The sequence below is a fragment of the Anabrus simplex genome, chromosome 6 (assembly GCF_040414725.1).
Source record: "Anabrus simplex isolate iqAnaSimp1 chromosome 6, ASM4041472v1, whole genome shotgun sequence".
NCBI classification, from domain to species: Eukaryota; Metazoa; Arthropoda; class Insecta; order Orthoptera; family Tettigoniidae; genus Anabrus; species Anabrus simplex.
In genome coordinates this window covers 17,831,531-17,852,506 of record NC_090270.1, presented here as the reverse complement: position 1 = coordinate 17,852,506, position 20,976 = coordinate 17,831,531, and the positions used below count along the sequence as shown (strand labels likewise).

At 39.7% G+C, this 20,976-nt stretch overlaps 1 protein-coding gene across 1 annotated transcript in view; it reads right to left on the bottom strand.

The window, feature by feature from the left end:
- Positions 1-20,976, bottom strand: part of LOC136875416 (SUN domain-containing protein 3) — a 205,185-nt gene that overhangs the window by 121,088 nt on the left and 63,121 nt on the right. The window contains exon 7 of the mRNA XM_067148972.2: positions 3,934-3,996. Within this exon, the coding sequence (XP_067005073.2) occupies positions 3,934-3,996 (63 nt within the window). The remainder of the gene's footprint in view (positions 1-3,933; positions 3,997-20,976) is intronic.

Genomic DNA, 20,976 nt, shown 5'->3' with positions numbered 1-20,976 from the left:
GCTAAATGTATTAGATACACCAAAATAAATCAAGTACTGATTAGGTGGAAACTCCAGGTTTATAATTGTGATTGTTGGAACTATCAATACGGGACTGACGAAGCTAATAAACTACAATAACAAACCATGAAAGAAGTAATGAAAAGGAACAAACAAGTAACAAATAGGGTCACATATAGAATGATAGGAACACGCAATAGGATAAACACAATGACAGGTCAGCGTCAGAAGTGGGAACAACAGAAAGAGGACTAGGACAATCTCAGCATATTCATACAATATCATCTTCACACAGATGGGCTCTCTCCTAGTTCTTCTCAGCCCCTAACAAGCTTGTTTCTGTTTCCCAGCTGCATCAGGAGGGCAGGCTTCAACACTCACTTAAACAGGTCCTCAATCTTGATAGGGAAAGTGAAGCATAAATACAGGATAAGGAAAGAGACAAAGATTTATACACTTTGTAATAGACTACTGTAAGGTTATAGAGACGGTTTTTCATCTTCACTTTCTGGATGATGGAATTATTTGTTCTTCTGGCTGACCATGGTATTCCCAACATCCGCTGCCATTACCACATCTCCAAGGCAGTATTGCGGTTTTTGACTTTATTCTTCACTGTGTACCAGGTGTATGCATAAGTCTTTTCCAGTTTCACCAAGAGATGGTGCCAGCAAACAGTACACAGCGCATGAATTTTACGCATATGTCAGTTTGTTTGTCTGACATTAACCTACCAACACACACAAGTTGAGTCCGCCAAACACTAGCGTCTGTGTTGTATTGTTCAATGATCTTGTCGACGTTTGTGCCTGAAAAAGAAAATTTGTGGCATGCATTGCTTTTCTTATTTAATCAAAAGAAAAAGGCTGTGTAAAGTCATCGTTTGTTGGTAGAAACATATGGTGAACACACTTCATCGATTAGAATGGTCCTTCAACACCAAGGCCAAATCGCTTCGGCAAGAAGACCATGCTTTGTGTCTGGTGGGACCAGAGCGGTATTGTGTATTGTGAACTCTTGAAGCATGGCAAAACCATTAATGCACAATGCTATCACCAACAAATGATTAATTTAAATCACGCATTGATCTAAAGACGACTAGAATGGGCCAGAAGACATGGCAAAGCGAATTTGTTACACAACAATGTGCCGTCTCACACAGCAAAGCCAGTGAAAGACGCCTCAAAATTGTGTTGATGGGACAGTCTTCTGCACCCGCCACACTCCCTGACCAGGCGCAATCTGACTATCACCTCTTCGCATCAATGGGGCATGCAATCGCAGAGCAGCACTTCAGCAATTTTGAGGAAATTTTGACAAATGGTTTGCCACAAAAGACAAGCAGTTTTTTTTGGCATGGTATTCATAACTTACCTAAAATATGGGTGAAGTGTGTAGAAGACAATGGCCGATATTTTGAATAAACAAAAAATGAAGTTCCCTTGAAAATTACATGTTTTCTTTACCACGAAAACCAGCAAAAAATTATGCATACACCTGGTACATTTCACAACCGTACAGATTTCATAAGACACCTTTCAGCAATTGCCATTTTGTCCAGCTAAGATTGATGCTGTGCTTGACACTGCTGTTGATAATGACTTTGTTACTTCCGGGCACGTGATTCAAATTGACAATCTCACCGTATTTGCTATGCCAGAGCACAAGCTGCTGCTGTATTTCAGGGAAAAGGAGCAGATGGAGAGAAAGTGGGGTGTATGATGGAGACAGAGATAATGCTCAGTCTTCCACTTCCCCTCCCTTCCCTCATCTGACACACAGCAACAGGCAGTGGCTGGCTATCTAATCTATCTAATATCTTGTAATGGTATAGCAAATACGCCAAGTTTGTCAATTTGATCATGCACCCAGAAGTAACAAAGTAACCTCATTTTCTAGAAAAGAAAACTTTTCTCCGCCAATTCGATTGCACCATCGGTCTTAACATAACACAAAGAGCATCCGTGATTTTTGTTGTCAGTATTATTCTGTTACACACTACAGACAGTGTTTTGCAAACCAATCAGCTTTGGCTCTGTAAAGTTGCAGAACATGGTCTTCTTACGGCCAATCCTGAGTCTGTTTCTCTCCACCAATGCTCTCCATTGCTCTAAGGACACCTCAATATTTTAATGCATTTCATTGGCGAGAACAAAGAATTTTGTGTATAGCAGAGTTCATAGAAGTTCTGGCATCAACTGCTCTGTCAAGTAGTTAATGACAATGATGAATAGAATTGGACTCATTAATGATCCCTGGAGCTCACTGACTTCAACAGGAAATATTTCCATTACCTCTGTTGGTACATAATATGAAATTACCATTACTTTAAGGATCTGGATAAAATCTAATGACAAAAATCGATTCGATGCCTTTGAGTTGTGGTGTAGGCGGAGAATGTTACATAATTTACATACAAATTTGTATTTTTTATTTTTCTATTCCACCTTTTCAATACATGGAATGTTACATATACGCTGAATGGAAAGAAAATCAAATGCTTTGTAGGTGAAAGTTACTTTCAATTCTTTGACTGCATTTTCAGAAGAGGAGAACAGAATTTGGAAAATACCATTTGGCAAGGCAAAGTTGAAAGCAGCAGATCACAAGGATAAACAGCAAGTAGATGGTTAGACCAAGCAAATAAAATCTCTGGTCTACCTCTTCACATTATATTAAGAGCCGAATTTATTTTTATCTATTTATTGTATGGCTTTCAGTGTCCAAGGACACGTTTGGTTCGTCTGGTCACCCATGAGTCACCTGTGTGTCTAGATGTGAGATGATGATAATGAGGTATGGAGAGGGTGAAACCCGGTGCCCTTATTACAAGTAATGAATATCATTTCTGGTCTGTATTGAAAGTATCATATAATGTATACAAGAAAATATTTGTTATTTTGCCACCTATTCAATACAATACAAAATGTTAACATACGAGTTAAAACAGTCCAGTGTGAAGGGCTCCATTTAAAACAATGTTCCACAAGCACGGGCGGCTGGTCGCCGATTCCAGTCGCCTCGGTCTGGGTTTATAAAAAAGACCCTGTGTATTGTTAATCTTATTCACAGTTCACAGCTTTGCTGAGGAACTTTAGAAAAAATAAATGTATTTGTATGAAAATACATAGAAAATATTTTTGAAATGAACATCCGTTTCAGTTCGTCTCACTTATTGTGATATCTGTCATGTAGACTTTTCCAGAATGTGTTTCCTCAGCATTGAGTAGTTATCCTTCAATATTTTTTCATGTCCATTCTTTATACCAGACTTGAGCTATCTTTACATGTTCTTTTTTTTATTTTCCCACACAAAGTGAAAACAAGAAAATATGCTCTTTTCAGGATTTAAAAATATTATAATTTCATTTTGGACAAACATGCAAATTGGATTCAAAGTAATTTCATTTGGTGACAAAGGAAACAAAGTTTAAGTCTCCCCTATGAAGCCTTTGCCATGACCAATAACTCTTCCTGTCTATTTTTCCTCTCCTAATCTGACCAACTCCTCTGGAATGAGAGAACCATTTACTGGGTTTAAACCCATGGAAAAACCTACTACCACACACACAGACTGTATACTGTGTGACTTAGGAATAATTTTAGAGGAAGTGGAGTGGAAAAAGATGGAAGAACCTCAAAACTTGAATATGAAGTTTTCCAATCTAGTTTTCCCATACAGTGAAATATTTCTGAAATTTGGATTTCCGACGATACCTGATCAGTTGGTTTTCATATTCAGCGCATCAGCATAGCTCTAATGCATGGGACACTACCATCTGGTAAAGAGCTGGATGATGTTTTTCTTCTTTAGACATGACTTTGTATTTTATGGAATTTATAACTGTAGGTCCTACTCCTATGAATAAATATTATCTATACATTCTATGCCATTACGCATAATCTTTCAGATATAAGATAAGTGGACTTCACCTGTAAAGACAATTACAGCTATTGGGAGACTCCATTTCTTTAAGTGCCCAGTCAGTGATTTCTCTGGAAATAAAAAAAGAAACATCATGGTATTAATATAACAACAACAGAGATCGTATTTCCTAAGGAGGCTAGGAAATTATCTTTATGACATATAAGGGAACAAACATACATTAGGTAGGGGGTGAGTAGTTATTGTACTGACCCTTGAAATGGATATCACACTATATTCAAGTCTTCAGAAATGGTTATCTTTACTGTGATTTTGGGGGAGAGGGAGCAACTGTCAAAAATCAATAGAGAGGACTTGAGCAATGGAAATTACTATGCCACTATTGTCAAGTTGAACTCATATTATAAATGAAACTTGGAAAATTTTATTTAATAGTAAAGATTCGCACAATGCACAAAGAAAATAATTTTAGTTCTCATTTTCATCGAGGCAGAATTTAGTCAGTGACACCAATCTTTTCCTGCAAGACATTGCGTGGTACCTTCCACAGCCCTTGCCACACAATTTGCAGAAGCACTGTGAATCGCTTGGTTCATGGTAGTTGGTTTTGCTACATAACCGGTGGTGAAATCCATGAACAGCAAAACGCGTCATTACATGTCTAAGCTGATAACCGGGCTTTTTCCATTCGCTATTTAACATAGCGTCTGTAGAGTAGAAATCCAGCCATATTTCTTCCCTTTTTCTCTGAAGGTCAATGAGCAAATTTTCGTATGCCGGTGTAGAGGGTAGTTGCAGTTGTAGGCGGAGATCTTCTATGAAAAAAGTTTCTCTTGCCAGCACATATACCAGGCGCGATCGGGTGTACTTTGATACACATAAAGCTTTTTTTAAGAATTTGGCTTTCACTTTTTCTATATCTGCCAGATTGCTTTTGGTAAGATACTCCCAAATTAATACCATACCATATGTTATTACGGGAGTAATTTTCAATTTGAATATTTCCATTGCGGTTGCCAGCGAGATCTTTGGAAGGTTTTTTATATCAGTCATGGCTAAGGTTGCAGCTGTTATTCTTTCTTGGACATGTATCGTGAAAACAGTACCATATGTCTGCAAGGTAATCCCTAGGTATTTAAAGTAAGAGACGATTGATAGTGGCTCGTTCTTGTATATGATCTTGTCATTGGCTGCTGGTCTGCCTCCTTTCCTGAACGTCATTATCACGGTTTTCTTTTCGTTAAGTTGCAGTTCATTTCTGGTGGCCCACTTTTCCAGTTGGTCGAAGGCTTCTTGAAGTTTTGTTATCTTGGGTGACATAAGAGCCATATCGTCAGCATAGATCAGTATTTTGACGTCCGCTTTGATGTATTTGGTGATATCTGATGTGGCTATATTGAACAATAATGGGCTAAGTGGATCTCCTTGTAGCACGCCATTTTTCTGTTCTAGCGGTCTGGATCGGTCAACACTGTCGTCTATCTGCACCAGGTTATCCCCAAGAATATTCCTAATAATTCTTGTGATGTAATTTTCCCCTATGTACCCTACCAGCTTTCCTATTATTCTGGATCTGCTTATGAGGTCAAATGCCTTGGAAAATTGGTCATGTGTTTAAGGACTCCAAATACACATCTCAGACAGAGGAAGGCTCTCTAGATGCCCTGGTATGGCTACTTCCAGGACAAGCTTAGCCAACACCCTGGTCATCCTTCACTAAGCGAATGTTGTGTGCAACATAATTTAATTTCTTTTCTATTTCATTTTTTAACATAGTCACTTATTAAGGTATTCTATAAGAAAATATCCAATGTGCCTTAAAAACATATCTCTTATTTGTTAGGACAATTGTGGATGTGTTTCTTTTCTGAGGATGCAGAGCGAAGTCTTCGCAAGGAATCCTACAGCTTATTTCTTTGTTACAGCAAAAATCTAAAATATTATCATGTCTTTTATTTCTTCTAGTTTTTCTTTACCACTGCCAAGAACAGATACCTTATTAAAATTGTTTACTAAAATGTGATAACTCTCAAATGCATCATGAAGCATACCTGCAACAAGGTTTTAAAATTGATGTGGGCATTGGAATTTCATAAATGAATGCATACTCCCACGTGTGTCATTATGTTAATAGAATGACTTTGACACTGGTTGCTCAGTGGTTGGCTCCACAGCGAATATACAGTGGTATCTGCTGATGAGTGCAGCATTAAGTTGAAGTCTGGAATTAGTTTGAGTCACTAAAAACCATTTTTTGAAGAAGTAGCCTGGAGTGATCACTGTGATACTTTTAGCTAAGATGATCCTAAAGTGAGAGAGATATTGAGAGAAATGGAAACCAAGAAAGTAACCTGAATTGTGGGTTCATCGACAGAATTGTTCCGAAACCTCATTTATTCCATGGACTACCATACCATATCTTACTGGTGTAACTATGGATGTTACAAGGGACACACTACTGTATCTTATTTGTATAATCTTTGGTTGTGGTCAAGATCATGCCGGCTAATGTATTATTTGGTTAGTGCAGTGAATTGTAAACTTGTTTTATGTAAATAAACTGGAGCATTTGTGTTGATTTGTGTTAATGTTACATTATAACCACATTTCTCAATATCTAGGAACCGTCACAGGATTAGTTTCTGCGTAAAAATGTCAGAAATTACGAAGTTGAAAAGTGAACGAAAATAATTGTGCTGACTGTTTACATGTTCTGGCAATGACTTTGAACAGAAGCTAAATGCAGAACAACCGACAAGAGAAGAGGTCTCCGCCGGATTCAAGAACTTCGAGGACAAAACTGAACGATTATTCAGCCTCGATGGAAGAATTTGTGAGGTTTGGTACGCTGGTGAGCACAATAAAGACAAAGAAGAAGAAGACATCACTGGCGAATATGAAATCATGGAGGAATACTGTGAAAGGTGGCTTACCTTAAAGACCAGGTACGAGAACTTTTTGCGTGATGATACACTCAATGACAAAGGGGCAAATAGTGTTGCTAGTACTCATCATCATCATCATCATCATCATCATCATCATCAGTTTTTCCACTCCAGTTGCCCGGGTGTGGTTTACGAGCACTCTCCACTTCTGTCTGTCCATGTACCACTCTTCTCTCAAGACGACATCCCAGCTGACTCCTCTTGTTCCTATGTCCTCTTTCACTTGGTCCAGCCATCTCTTCCTAGGTCTTCCTACTGGTCGTTTTCCGGCCACGACTGTGTGTAGCTATTGTTTTGCTGTCCTTCCATCGTCCAATCGTTTGACATGGCCAAACCATTTCAAACGGGCCCTTGTCACTTTTTCATTCAGGGATGGGTACACACCAGCTTCCTCCCTTATTCTTTCATTCCTTATCCTGTCCCTTTGTGTCTTCTGTACCATAGTACGTAGGAACTTCATTTCTGCGGCTTGTAGTTTGCTATCCACTTCTTGGGTTGTTGTGCAGGTTTCTAGGCCATATGTTAGTATGGGGGTGAAGTATGATTGGAATAGAATCTGCTTTGATCTTAAGGGAACTTGTTCGTTCCAGGGGAGGTTCCGAACTTGATGATAAAACTGAGCTGATTTTTGAATGCAGTTGTTAATCTCATGCCGTATTCTGTTATCACTTGAAATGATGCACCCAAGATATTTATATTGGTCTACTGTTTCCAGCTGTGTACCTTCCAGCATTATTTTTCCTTTCTTCTTCTGCCTGTTGACAGACATAGTAACAGTTTTCGATTTATTTATTGTTAATCCGCGTGCTTTCAAATGTTCATTCCAGGTGTTCAGCCTCTCTTGGACTTCCTTCTCTGTATTTCCCCAAATTACTACATCATCTGCAAATGCAAATGCATTGATGTCCATATTGTTCTTCTGCTTAATTTCTTTCATGACTTCATCCATGACAGTGATAAAAAGTACCTTGTTGCACTCCTTTTGTGGTTTGGAACCAATCAGAATTACCGTTTCCTATCTGGATGCAACTGCAGCAGTCTTTGTAAAGCATTTTAACTTTCTGGATAAGACCTTCGTGTACATTTTTCTTTCTTAAGCATTCCCATATAGTCTTCCTTGGAACACTATCAAATGCTTTTTCGAGATCCAAAAACACTAGTGTTAAGTCTTTGCCCTTCTCCCAATGCTTTTCTAACAGTATTCTAAGTGCAAATATGAGATCGGTAGTTGATCGGTGTTCTCTGAATCCATATTGTTCTTCCTGTAGTTGTGGTTCTATTATTTTCCTTAGCCTTTTTTCAAGTATTTTCTCAAATATTTTCAAACTATGAGACAATAAAGTGATCCCTCTATAATTGCTACTTTTCTTCCGGCTTCCTTTTTTGAAGAGAGGTATTATTCTCTTTTCCCAATCATCTGGGACTTTCCTAGTTGCTAGTACTGGTTCTAGTAAATCCAGGAGTAAAAGAAATATAAGATTGCCTAAATTAGAACTTAAACAGTTCGATGAAGATGTACGTAACTGGATAGCCTTCTGTGGGCAGTTTAAGAAAGAAGACATCTGAGGGAGAGCTGATCAGACCATTCCAGCGTCTCTATCAGTTAGAGGTGCACACAACTCCAGAGGATTGGAAGCAGCCTGAAACCAAGACTATCACTTCATCTGATATGAAACCTTCACGCGAAGAGTTCAAGTTGTCGAGAGGGCAGCAGAGAATTAAAGTACCATTGAGACTTGTGAATGCTCTTGATGTGACATTGCTTTTGTGTTCACTTATTTAATGTCTTATGTGTTTGTGTTTCAGCTGCTCTATTGAGTGTTTTGCAATTGAAAATATCAATTGCAAGGTGGGAGGATGTTCTGGAACCTCATTTATTCCATGGACTGCCATGCCATATCTTACTGGTGTATATATGGATGTTACAAGTGATACACTACTATTTATCTTGTTTGTATAATCTTTGGTTGTGGTCAAGATCATACTGGCGTATGTATTATTTGGTTAGTGCAGTGAATTTTAAACTTCTTTTATATAAATAAACTGAAGCGTTTGTGTTAAACTGTGTTAATGTTATAAGCACTTTTCTCAACAAGTATTATTAGTGAATGGACACACACTATTATGTAAATCATTTGTAGCAAATACATGGAAAGAAAGAGAAAGAACACTTATATCATCTCTCTAAAAGAGCTCACTAAAAATATCTTTGGCAAATCCGGCCATCTATTCTACTGGACCGATTTGCTTCATTCTTGTTTTATTCTCTTCAGAAATACCTGCCGGTGAATCATCAGACATTGGTAGGTCTCTAAGTTCAGCCAACTTTGAGTTATTATAAAATCAAATCATTAAATGATCACTCCAATAACTGCAGGCGAAGGCTTACTCTAACCCACGATACAATCTGTACTTAGCAGGTTGCTAAGTTGACTAACACTTTCATTAATATTTTGATATACCGGTATGTGATTTCCATCCTTAGTAATGTCATTGCATGCAGTCATGTTTGATTTCTACCTGTCAAGCCAGAGAGTATACACTTCCTCTAATCACGGAAGAATACTATTTCCTGCTAGATACTCTTTGATTCTCTAACCTCTCCCAGCTTCTAAATACAATTCAACAGATGGCAGAGGTTCGTAATAACTTACATGCTGCTAAGAGAAAAGAGTCTACGTAAAAATAGAATCCATCATGACATACGCACTAGACATTATCTGGTAACACCTGTTGAAGGATAACCTAGGTTACTAGAAAGAGTGAAGGCCATGTATCTTGAAAAAGTTCTCTACCTGGCAAAAAACACTACTTCCACACTAACCTTCACAAGACAACTGTTCTAAATATAAGAACTGTGATTAAAAATACCATTGCCTTCTAAGACACAATACCAAGCTTTACATCAAGACCTGCATTAAGAGATATAAATTTCATTGCGAATGGTCCGTATTGAACTGTGATTATAATTAAAAGTATAATAGCTCCACCTTTCCAATACAAATTCAAGTACAGTGGGTTACTTTACAGAAGAAACATTTATTAGGTACTAGTTTCGACCCATTATCAGGGTCATGGGGGATGACCGTTGCTCACGTCCGCAGGATTGTACCTATTGATTGCCCTGCACATGTCCCCCGGGTGGTGCTAAGCGAGCAACAGCGACATAAGGTGATACAATTGAACAACATAATGCATTAAACTTTTGGTAATAACGGTTCTTTCAGAACCACTCATCAATAGACATTGGACCTTCAGTCCGTATTTTCCAACTAAATATTGAAGGCTTAAGTCGTGCCAAGTGTGAATATCTTAGAAAACAGCTGAACAACCTCGACATTGATATCGTCAACATCCAGGAGACACACACAACAGATGAACAGGACTTCGATAGAAGAGGACGAATATTGGGCTATACCCTAGTCGACGCTATCCACTATCAGCAGTATGGAATTGCCACCTATGCCAAATCCAATCTTACAGGAGTTTTTGTTGTTGAATCAAGTGTAAAGGATCTCATTTTCTCTATAGTAATACAAGTTAATAACGTAACAGTTGTTAACGTGTATAAGCCTCCCAGCATTTTGCCAACATTCAGCCATCCCTGCATTTACACTGGAGATTTTAACAGCCACCATACTAACTGGCGATATGACACAGTTGATGAAAATGGTGAGGCATTAACTCAGTGGGCTGAAATATCCGATCTGCACCTAGTTTTTGATGCGAAAGACAAGGGCACTTTCAATTCTGCTCGCTGGAGAAGAGACTACATCCCCGTCCTAACATTTGTGTCCAAGGATTGCTTTGATCAACCTCTCAGTATTACATGTACAATATTGTCGAGTTTCTCAAACAGCCAGCATCGACCAGTCCTGTTGGAAGCAGGTATGAAGATACCCCTGGTGACCTCAGTACCTTTACCCAGGTGGAACTTTAATCGTGCAAACTGGGATAAATTCTCTAAAGATCTTGATCAGAAGCTGTGAGGTACAAATCTAGAACCAACTGCCAGTAACTATGATGACTTCGTCAGCTTAGTCATTTCAGCTGCCAAATCGAACAGTCCGAGAGGTTTCAGAAAATATTATGTGCCCGGTTGGAATTCAGAAAGTGAGGCCCTGTATGAAGAATATCAAACAAAAGGCAGCCATGAAGTACGTTCACAGCTTCTACGGTCATTAGACAAGAATAGGAGAGAAAAGTGGGAAGCAACAGTGAAAGACATGGACTTTGCAAAATCGAGCAGAAAAGCTTGGAGAGTCTTAAATCGACTTGCTGGAAAACATTATTCTAAAAAGCAGTGCACTAACTTGAGCCCAGATGCCATTGCAAATAGAATGGTTGAAGTCAACCGAGCCAAGAGAGATAAATGCCATACGAAAACTGTGAAACGTAAGCTCACTGAGCTCAAACATGGAACAGAGAAGAATGAGGAACTATCTAGGCCATTCTGTATTCAGGAAGTTGAAGCTGCTATCAAAATGCTGAAAACCGGTAAGGCTGCTGACCCTGATAATATCTACAATGAATTCCTTCGGAATATGGGTCCACATAGCATAAAGTGGATCACCTCTCTTTTTACTTACATCCTTCAGACTAACAACCTGCCGAAGCAGTTCAAACGGTCAAAGGTGATCGCCCTTCTTAAACCTGGAAAGTCGGAGGAGAGACCTGAAAACTACCGCCCAATAGCACTTCTCAGTTGCATTTATAAACTCTTGGAACGAGTCCTCTTCACTAGGATAGCACCACTCATTGACGCTGTAATCCCCCCAGAGCAAGCTGGTTTCGGAAGAAATCGTAGCTGTACTGATCAAGTTTTGTCTCTTACCACTCACATCGAGGCAGGCTTCTAAAAGAAGTTAAAATCAACAGCTGTCTTTATTGACCTGACAAGTGCATACGATACTGTCTGGCGACATGGATTAATTCTTAAAATGCTGGAAGTAATTCCCTGCTTGGAAATTGCAAACCTAATTTCCAACATGTTCTGTGAGAGAGAGTTTGTAGTATTCCTAGATGATTCTGAAAGTCGCAAAACAAAATTAAATAACGGTTTGCCACAGGGATCAGTATTGACCCCAGTTCTCTTCAACCTCTACATCCACAACTTACCATCAACCACAGCTACTAAGTTCATCTATGCAGACGACATTGCCCTGGTAGCTCAAAGCAGAAGTTTTGAGGATGGAGAAGGCATTCTTTCAGCAGACCTGGTCAAAACGGCAACATTCTTCAAGTCTTGGAATTTGATCCCAAGACCGAGGTTTCATGTTTTCATCTCAGCAACCGACTCGCAAACTACGAGCCATCTGTTTTATTCCTTGGTGAAAAACTAAAGTACACCCGTTCCCGAAATACCTAGGAGTCACACTGGACAGAACCCTGAGCTACAAAGAACATCTCACCAAGCTCTCTCACAAAATCGCTACAAGGAATAACATCCTGCACAAGCTTTGTGGCAGTTCCTGGGGAGCCTCAGCTGAGTGCTTACGATTAACAGGAATCAGTCTTGTCTACTCTGCAGCAGAATACTGTGCCCCGGTATGGCTGGAAAGTGCACATGTGCATAAAGTGGATACTAAGCTGAATGACACCATGCGCTGCATAACTGGTACTGTAAAGTCAACACCTCGCCACTGGTTACCCGTTCTTAGTCATATCCCACCACCCCACCTGAGGAGAAAGGAAGCTCTGCTGAGAGAAGCAAAGATGATCTGGTCATCTCCCTCATTACTAGTTCACCAGGAATGTTGTTACCCATCGCCATGATGACTTCGATCTAAGAGACCAGCAAGTATACTCGCCGGTCGACTCTTGAGGGATAATTTTAATCTAAACGAGAGTTGGCGGGATGAGTGGTCATTTTCAACATCTGGAACATATGCTCACGACCTAAATCCAACCCAGAAAATGAAGGGATTCGACCTCCCAAGAAAACTATGGTGTCGCCTCAACAGATTGAGAACTGGGCATGGACGCTGCAATTTCTTACGCCATAAGTGGGGTTGGCTGAATTCTCCAATGTGTGAATGCAGTGAGGAGGAGCAGACCATGGACCATGTCATCCTGTGCTGCCCTCTGCTTGCCTACTCCAGAAGCCCCAGTGACCTGTTTCATCTTTCAGAAAGTGCTGTAGAGTGGCTGAAACACTTGGACCTGGACCTATGAATTTGTAGTTATAATCACCGTACGATTAAATAAATAAAAAATCAGGGTCATCATCAGACAAAAGGACGAGTTGCACATATAAAAATTAAAAAAAAAATGGACTGTTTGATACATTATGCAACTCGTGCTTTTGGCTGATGATGACCCTGATAATGGGTCGAAACTAAGTACCAAAAAAATGTTTCTTCTGTAAAGTAACCGACTTTACTTAATTTTGTATTGAAAAGGTGGAACTATTGTACTTTTAATTTTAATTGTCAAGACCTGTAGGATAAAAAAAGTGAATAGATTTTTACTAAACAGCTGGCATGACGTCGGAATAGATGAATTCTGACTATGAACCGTGCACATACCATAACACGCTTCTTATTAAGTGTTCATAAAACCACTGAAAAGGGCAGGTAAAGCAATATGACTGAGACAGGCATACCAAGACGAAATTACCTTATTTATAATGAAAGCTGCAGAGCAGCAAGGGTCTTCTAGTACATAGTTCCTTGTGAAATGAATGTTTGTCCAAAATGTAGAATATGTACAACATGCAAAAATATCTCTTTGCTCTTTAAAATACGAACATGGAATTTGAAAAATGTTTCCTTTCTATAGACCTTCCAGGGAAACAAAAAAAAAAAAATATTCAAATGTCAAAAAAAAAAAAAAAAAAAAAAAAAAAAAAATTCATCCAGTTAGTGGATAAATGATACTTGACTGGTAGTAGGCAAGGGTACCTAGCTCAACAAAACTCATCATGATGTTCACTTTATAGGAAATAGGCAAAGAGACCAGCCTCAACACAGCCCCTGTAATGTTTACTGGCAGTAGGCAAGGGGCCTGATTCAAAGGAGCTTCCCAGACCTTAACTATTCTGACAGTCCCACTAACTACATGCTGAGGTGCTGGCATTTTGTTCCACAGGGGTTCTTTAGGGCGCTGACATAATGACATGAGACTGATGTATTTGATCACCTTCAAATACTATTAGACTGAGCCAGGATCGAACCTGCTAACTTGAACTCAGAAGGCCTGTGCTGTGTTGTCTGAGCTACTCAAACCAGCTGCTAATGAACAATCAGCCATAACATAATAATTTAGACCATATTCAGAAGTATAATCAATGTTTACAAATGATGTCATTAGGTGCAAAAAGGAATATAGAAGATGCTTTTATGACAATGTTCAAGATGTATCTAGAACCTCAAGTCTTGTACATTTATTTCACTGGCAAGGATCAAATGGAGGCACGCTTGAGGTGCAGCAGTTTACATGGTGTGACACAAGGTTTGATGGAACAATTGCAGGATCTGTTCCCTGATAACCATAAATATATACATGAAAACCACCTTAGGTAAGGTGCCTCCAAACTGCAAAGTCCAAGTTGTCATTCATTCTGATGGAAAATCTGTTAATGGTCATAGAGGTTGATTTAATGCATTGAGAGTTAACGAAGGGGTTTTTGGTGATGGAAGGGCAACAGTTTGAATGGCGGTGTAACAACTTCCACCGCATTTGTCATTTTCTGCAGCTTTCTTCCCGATGTTTGAGATCCGCACATTGCCACAGCTATGGGACTACTGTCAGCCGATTACCCGCGTCAAACCTAGATGATGTCCTGACTCTACACTCTTCATGGAGGTTGTTGGTGTTTCTAGTGCTGTGTGTCATGATTTCCCCTGTACCTCCCTTCTCCAACTGGCCTATATAAGCAGCACGCTTTGCCTACTACGTTGAGGTGTTCTTCAGCTGTTGGAGAGAGGGGAACATCTCTGTGCTATGCTGGTGTAAATTTTCACCTCAATATGGGACTTTTACCATTCAAGCATGAAATATTGTAAACTTCTCATGACTATGTTTTCGAGTAGTTGCATAGTTGCACTCAATCATTATCGATGAGAGAGAAATGGATCTCTAATTCCTTTAACTTACATGCTGTTGGAATTTATGTGAAGATGAACATTATTTTGTCAATACGCTCAAAAACCTTTCATACTTCTGTGCTTTGAATTTGTTCTACTTTGAAGATCTCTTATACTCAACTTCTGGACTGGTAACTTTATTCTATTGGGCCTAAATGCATCTCTGTTGTATCGACTGTTTTCCAGAACTTGTCATTTGCCGTAACACACTATTCTCTATTCAGGTAAAGTCCAACGGTATGCCTGGACTTGGTAATTTAAAATGTTGTTCTTTGGTTCACTCTCCTATTTAATTGTCTTTCCTATTTCCCTAATGTTCATTTACTCGTTGAACAGTTATTTGCAAAACATCTGTGTTGTTTCATCTACAGTTTGTTTATTCTACTCGGATAAAATCCAAGTCATATTTATGTAACTGATACCTGTAATATCTATTGTGAAATGTGTTCTCATCTTCCAATATGTCCAGATCCTTGGCTAAATGGTTAGTGTTCTGGTCACAGGGATCCCGGGTTTGATCCCCGGCAGGGTCGGAAATTTTAACCAGCATTGGTTAATTTCGCTGGCACGGGGGCTGGTGTATGTGTCGTCTTCATCATCATTTCATCCTCATCACAACACGCAAGTCACCTACGGAGTCAAATAAAAAAACTTGCACCTGGCGAGCTGAACATGTCCTCGGGCACTCCTGGCACTAAAAGCCATATGCCATTTCATTTCATCTTCCAATATTTTCTTGCTGTGCTATTCCTAACTTGTTGTGTCTTGTGTTTGAGTGCATCTATTCTGATCATCTGAAGTTGGCAATTTTTGTTTATCCCTTAGTGCCCTTGTATTTTCCTAACTACTCGTACTTATTGCTATTTAAATATTCCCCCCTTTTGTTGTCCAGCACTTGAATATGTCGCTCCCATGGTCCATTTTTATGTTTCGTACAATAATAATAATTCACAAATAAACTAACCTACCCGCCACAGCGAGATATTGTTTTGCAGACACACAGTCACACACTGCAGTGTCTCACAGAAAATCTTATAACATCTTTCGGTATCTGCTGCTGCTTTTTTTTTTTTTTTTACAGAAATGAATCTCATTGTTGAATCCATATTGACGATTGAACTTCTTACAAAATTGTACAAAATTATTTTTAATCCTCTTAGTCAATACTACGAGGATTGGGAAAAAAATCATGGCAACTATTTTTTTTTCCTTGTAGATATATGAACGGATCACAAACCTAAATGTGTCATGTGGAAGTTCTACAGGTATAGTATGTACGCACAGCGAGGGCTGTGAAATCAGTCAGTTGGTGAGTGTCGTGCGAGATGGAAGTAACCCGTGTTGAGCAGCGGGCTTACATCAAAATAGCCATTCTATGAGGGAGAAATGCGATGGAATGTCACAGTGAATTAGTGGAAGACCTTGGGAATAATGCCCTACCATGCCGTACAGTAGCACGGTGGGTAGGAAAGTTTCAGCAAGGACATGCGTCAATCAGTGATGAGCAACGTTCAAGACGATCTGTCAGTATGCAGACCGACGTGGCACGTGCCATCATCGAGCAGCTACTGGATGAAGACAGATGATGGATGCTACTAGAGAGGGTAACTGGCACCGAGAAACGCACCGTCAACAGGATATTGCGTAATGAGCTGCAACTGTGCAAAATCGCATCGCGGTGGGTACCGCATGCACTGACGGAAGTTTAATGGTGGGTGCGTTATGCAATATGCTCCTACCACCCTGCACGCTGGCAACAGGATGGCGATCAATTCTCGTCACGAATAATCGCCATCGATGAATTTTGGGCCAGGGCATACGAACCAGAACTGAAACGTCAGTCCACGGAGTGGCGACATGGTGGATCACCAAGGAGGCAGAAGGTCCGTCAGAATCCTTCCCCAGTCAAATTGATGGTGATCGTCGCGTCAGGGGTGTCATTGTTTGCCACTTTGTTCCACATGGCAGAACATTGACCGCACAGTACAACAGCGTTCGGGAGAAACGTCCAGATCTTGTGGACAGTGCAATAATCCTGCACGACAATGCAAAACCACATAAAGCAGAGTGTGTAGAGCAGCTACTGTGACGTTGGGGATGGGAAGAATTGGAGCACCCACTGTACTCTCCCAACATTTCACTCTATGACTTTGATCTCATTCGAAAGATTAAGGAACCACTACGTGGTAGGTGGTTTGCAACACGAGAGGACATTGCTAATGCTGTGCGCCAACAGGTGACCCAATTCACACATGGTGCGGCAGATGCCGAGGCAGATGGTATTCAGCACCTCCCACATTGTTGGCAGCGTGTGGTGTCAGTAGCAGGGGACTACTTTGAGGGTCTTTAGGCCCAGGTTTGTCATGTCAACTTTATGTATACTGTGTTGTCGTTCTTTTGCACCGGGAAGGCCACCTACATCACTGGTATCACAAACCAACATTTTACTTTAAACTATTTAAACACAATCACAACATACATAAATCTCCCTTTAATACTAAAATATTTAATGGTAGTCAATGAAGTAAGAGTAAAATAAATTCACGACTATAGCCGCTGGAACAAGAATAAATTCCAGCCTGTATACTACTGTAATAAATTAGTGTGTTACGATATTTCAGTTCTATTCATTGTCCACACATGTAGTTAACACCTTGTCCTTTCATCTGTATATGTCACATTTTCCAACCAGACAGGTATCTTCAAGAAAAGAAACAGTTGCCATGACTTTTGCCCCAAGCCTCGTATATATTTTTTTATGTCCAATTAAGGCGAAAGTTCACACATAAATAGACATGTTTCAACCCGGCATTGGGTCATCCTCAGTAAGACATGTATGATGCATTAAAAAACATAGGAAACACACAAAATGAAATGTTACTTAAGAAATATTTTAAAAAACATGATGAAAGTTAAAAAACTGTGACTATGGGAGCAAGTCAGTCAAGAGCTGGACTCCATAATCAAAGAACAGGGGTGATACAAGCAGTCCACGTAACACTAAAATCAGATGGTTCAACTTCAATAATGCTTATGTATATCAGCTCATGTCGGAAGACAAAAACTAAGCCAAAGCATACAGATACCAGTTGAACAACAAAATACAACAAAAAGCACTGAAACAGAAAACCATCCAGCCCAAGACTGTTTTAACAATCATCATTTCACAGCTTTTTAACTTTCATCTTGCTTTTTAAAAACATTTCTGCATACTTTCTACTTTATCCAAAGCACTAGAGTTCATTGCTGATAGACAAATAACAGACTACATGACGACTTACAACTTACTTGAGCCACTACAATCTGGTTTTTGTCAAGCATACAGTACTACAACGGCACTACTGAAGGTCACAGAAGACATCCGAGAAGCTATGGACAAAAAGGAAGTGACAGTTTTAATACTCCTAGACTTGGTGTATTCCCTCCATTTCTCAGACAGCGCCCTCCCTTTGGTTTCATTCCTACCTGTATGGCTGTCAGCAGTGTGTTACAGATAGAATAAACAAATCAACTTGGCGGTCTGTGCAGTATGGTGTGCCCCAAGGGTCGGTGTTAGGACCCCTTCTTTTTTCTATTTACATTAATGATGTCTCCCAAACCGTAACGCACTGCAAATACCATATTTATGCTGATGATGTACAAATGTACCTCCATACTGTACCGGGAACACCGCTACGACAGAAGTCCGAAGTATGTTTGTTGAACTTCGCGCGAGATGGAAGGTAGGCAGCCCGCCGAACGCAGTGACGTACCCAGCGAGTGACGTGGCCGCCGTAAGCCAGCTATCCGCTACCATATATGGTAATGATCCAGCTCGTCCTCAAAAGTACATTTTGAGCTAATTCATCGCTATTTTGACACTGCCAACTTGAAAGCCTTTACAATGGACATCATATCTTCAGATTTCAAGAAAATCCGCCGAGTATTATAGAAGTTATAAGGGTAGACAGTACCCGAGTTCTAGACACTTCCATGCGAACGTGTATAAAAGGAAGACCACCTGACCTACGAATTCAGTGTCTGTCACTCCGCCGTCTCTGTGACACGGATGACAAGAGAAGTGTTGTGCGTGTCGAACTTCTAGTCGACAATCTGCGAAATACAAGTTCGGTATTTTCTCTAAGTGTTGTATCAAGACTTTATCATATTCTTGAAGTGCCTGAATGGGACTTTACCTTTGAGAGCATCGTATTGGAACTTAGTCATATTGATACATTGGGACTTTGTTTTTTTCGTGTGTCGTGATTGGACTTTGATATTTTCTTAAAGTGCCATATAATAACTTTGTTTTTTTTTCTGAAGCGTCTCATTGGAACTTAGTTATTTTAGTTATTTTCTTTTCTTAAGGTGACGTACTGGAACATTGTCATCGAAACTTTATTTTCTTCGAGTGTCGTGATGGGACTTTAACATTTCGACACGTTGGAACTTTATTTTCTTCGAGTGTCGTGTTGGGACTTTAACATTTCGACACGTTGGAACTTTTATTTTCTTCGAGTGTCGTGTTGGGACTTTAACATTTCGACACGTTGGAACTTTATTTTCTTCGAGTGTCGTGTTGGGACTTTGACATTTCGACACGTTGGAACTTTATTTTCTTCGAGTGTCGTGTTGGGACTTTAACATTTTGGCACATTGGAACTTTGTTATTTCTATACATTGGAACTTTGTTTTTTTGAAGTCCCACATAAGGACTTACTTATTCGACGACGATTGAATTTCACGCGTGTTGTGTATCGCATTGAACTTACGTTTCGAACTTATTCGAACTTATATTTTTGAATCAATTTCTGGAACATTGAACTTAGGGGACATTCAACATTACGTTTAATTGCGAAATATGCAATGCTTTCCAAGTGCTGCACAGGGACTTATATTTTGATTCTTAAAGACTGTGACAATTCAGAATACGCATATCGCATTTCCAGAAAGCCTAGAACTTTCCAGTATTTTGAGTGATCCATAATTTATGGAGTCAGACTTTTTCTTTCAAATATTACTTTCTTTAACGGCTATTCACTTCGCTTATTAATGCAACAGGACAGTTTCCGAGTGCTACTTATTCAGTTCATTGCCAATATGTTTTAAACCTTCAGAACTATGCATTTAGGACTGCAGTAACAGTAATCCTCTAGAACATCCTGACTTACAGTGAGCTTGCCTTATGAACTTGCATTTCTACCAGTACTTGTTCTTCGAGTGATTATTCTAGAACGTTTTTGCAGTAATCATAATTAAAAGGTCATATCTGTTCAGACAGTGCCCTGAATGTGTGGAGTGCCGTGAAGGAAATTCAAGTGTGAATTACGTCTCGAATCGAACCCAGGAACGTGTGCCAATCTTCGAGACATTCCAGAACGTCGGGACAATCCAGAACGTCGAGACTTCCAGAACGTCGAGACATTTCCAGAACCTCCAGACATTCCAGAACTCCTCATCCAAGCAGGTGTGGTCCCTGCCCAGTCGATGTCCAGCACCATCCCAGGACTTGGAGGTACCAACCAGCCACGACATTTCCACGCTGCTGTATGAAGGTGATATGAACTTGCTTTTGATGATCAATAAACTCAATTTATCAAAATAATCTCTCAATTTGATGACCATACCTCTCTCTGTACCAGCTCCAATGATAAAGCCACAACTGAGATTAAGAATCATGCTCGTTCATTTAATATCAAGCGCCTTAAACATATGAACACATTTTTACGGGTACAATACATCTCCAAATCTAATATTTTTGGCCATAGACAAAATCAATCAGGATCTAACATCGTTTTCTTCTTGGTCTTTGAGATGTGGTCTTAGGTTAAACCCAGCAAAAACGCAAGCCATCATCCTTGGATACTCAAAACTACTCGCGAAGGTCAATCAACCAGAGATTCCATCTATAAGGTTGTGTAATACTAACATACCATTCATGTCATCAGTAAAAGTCCTAGGCATTACTTTCGATGATGACATGTCATGGAAAACGCATATTACCAACATCACTCAGAAAACGTTCTCTGCAATGCACATGCTGCGCGGGTATAAATACTTATTTCCTGAAAAACTCAAA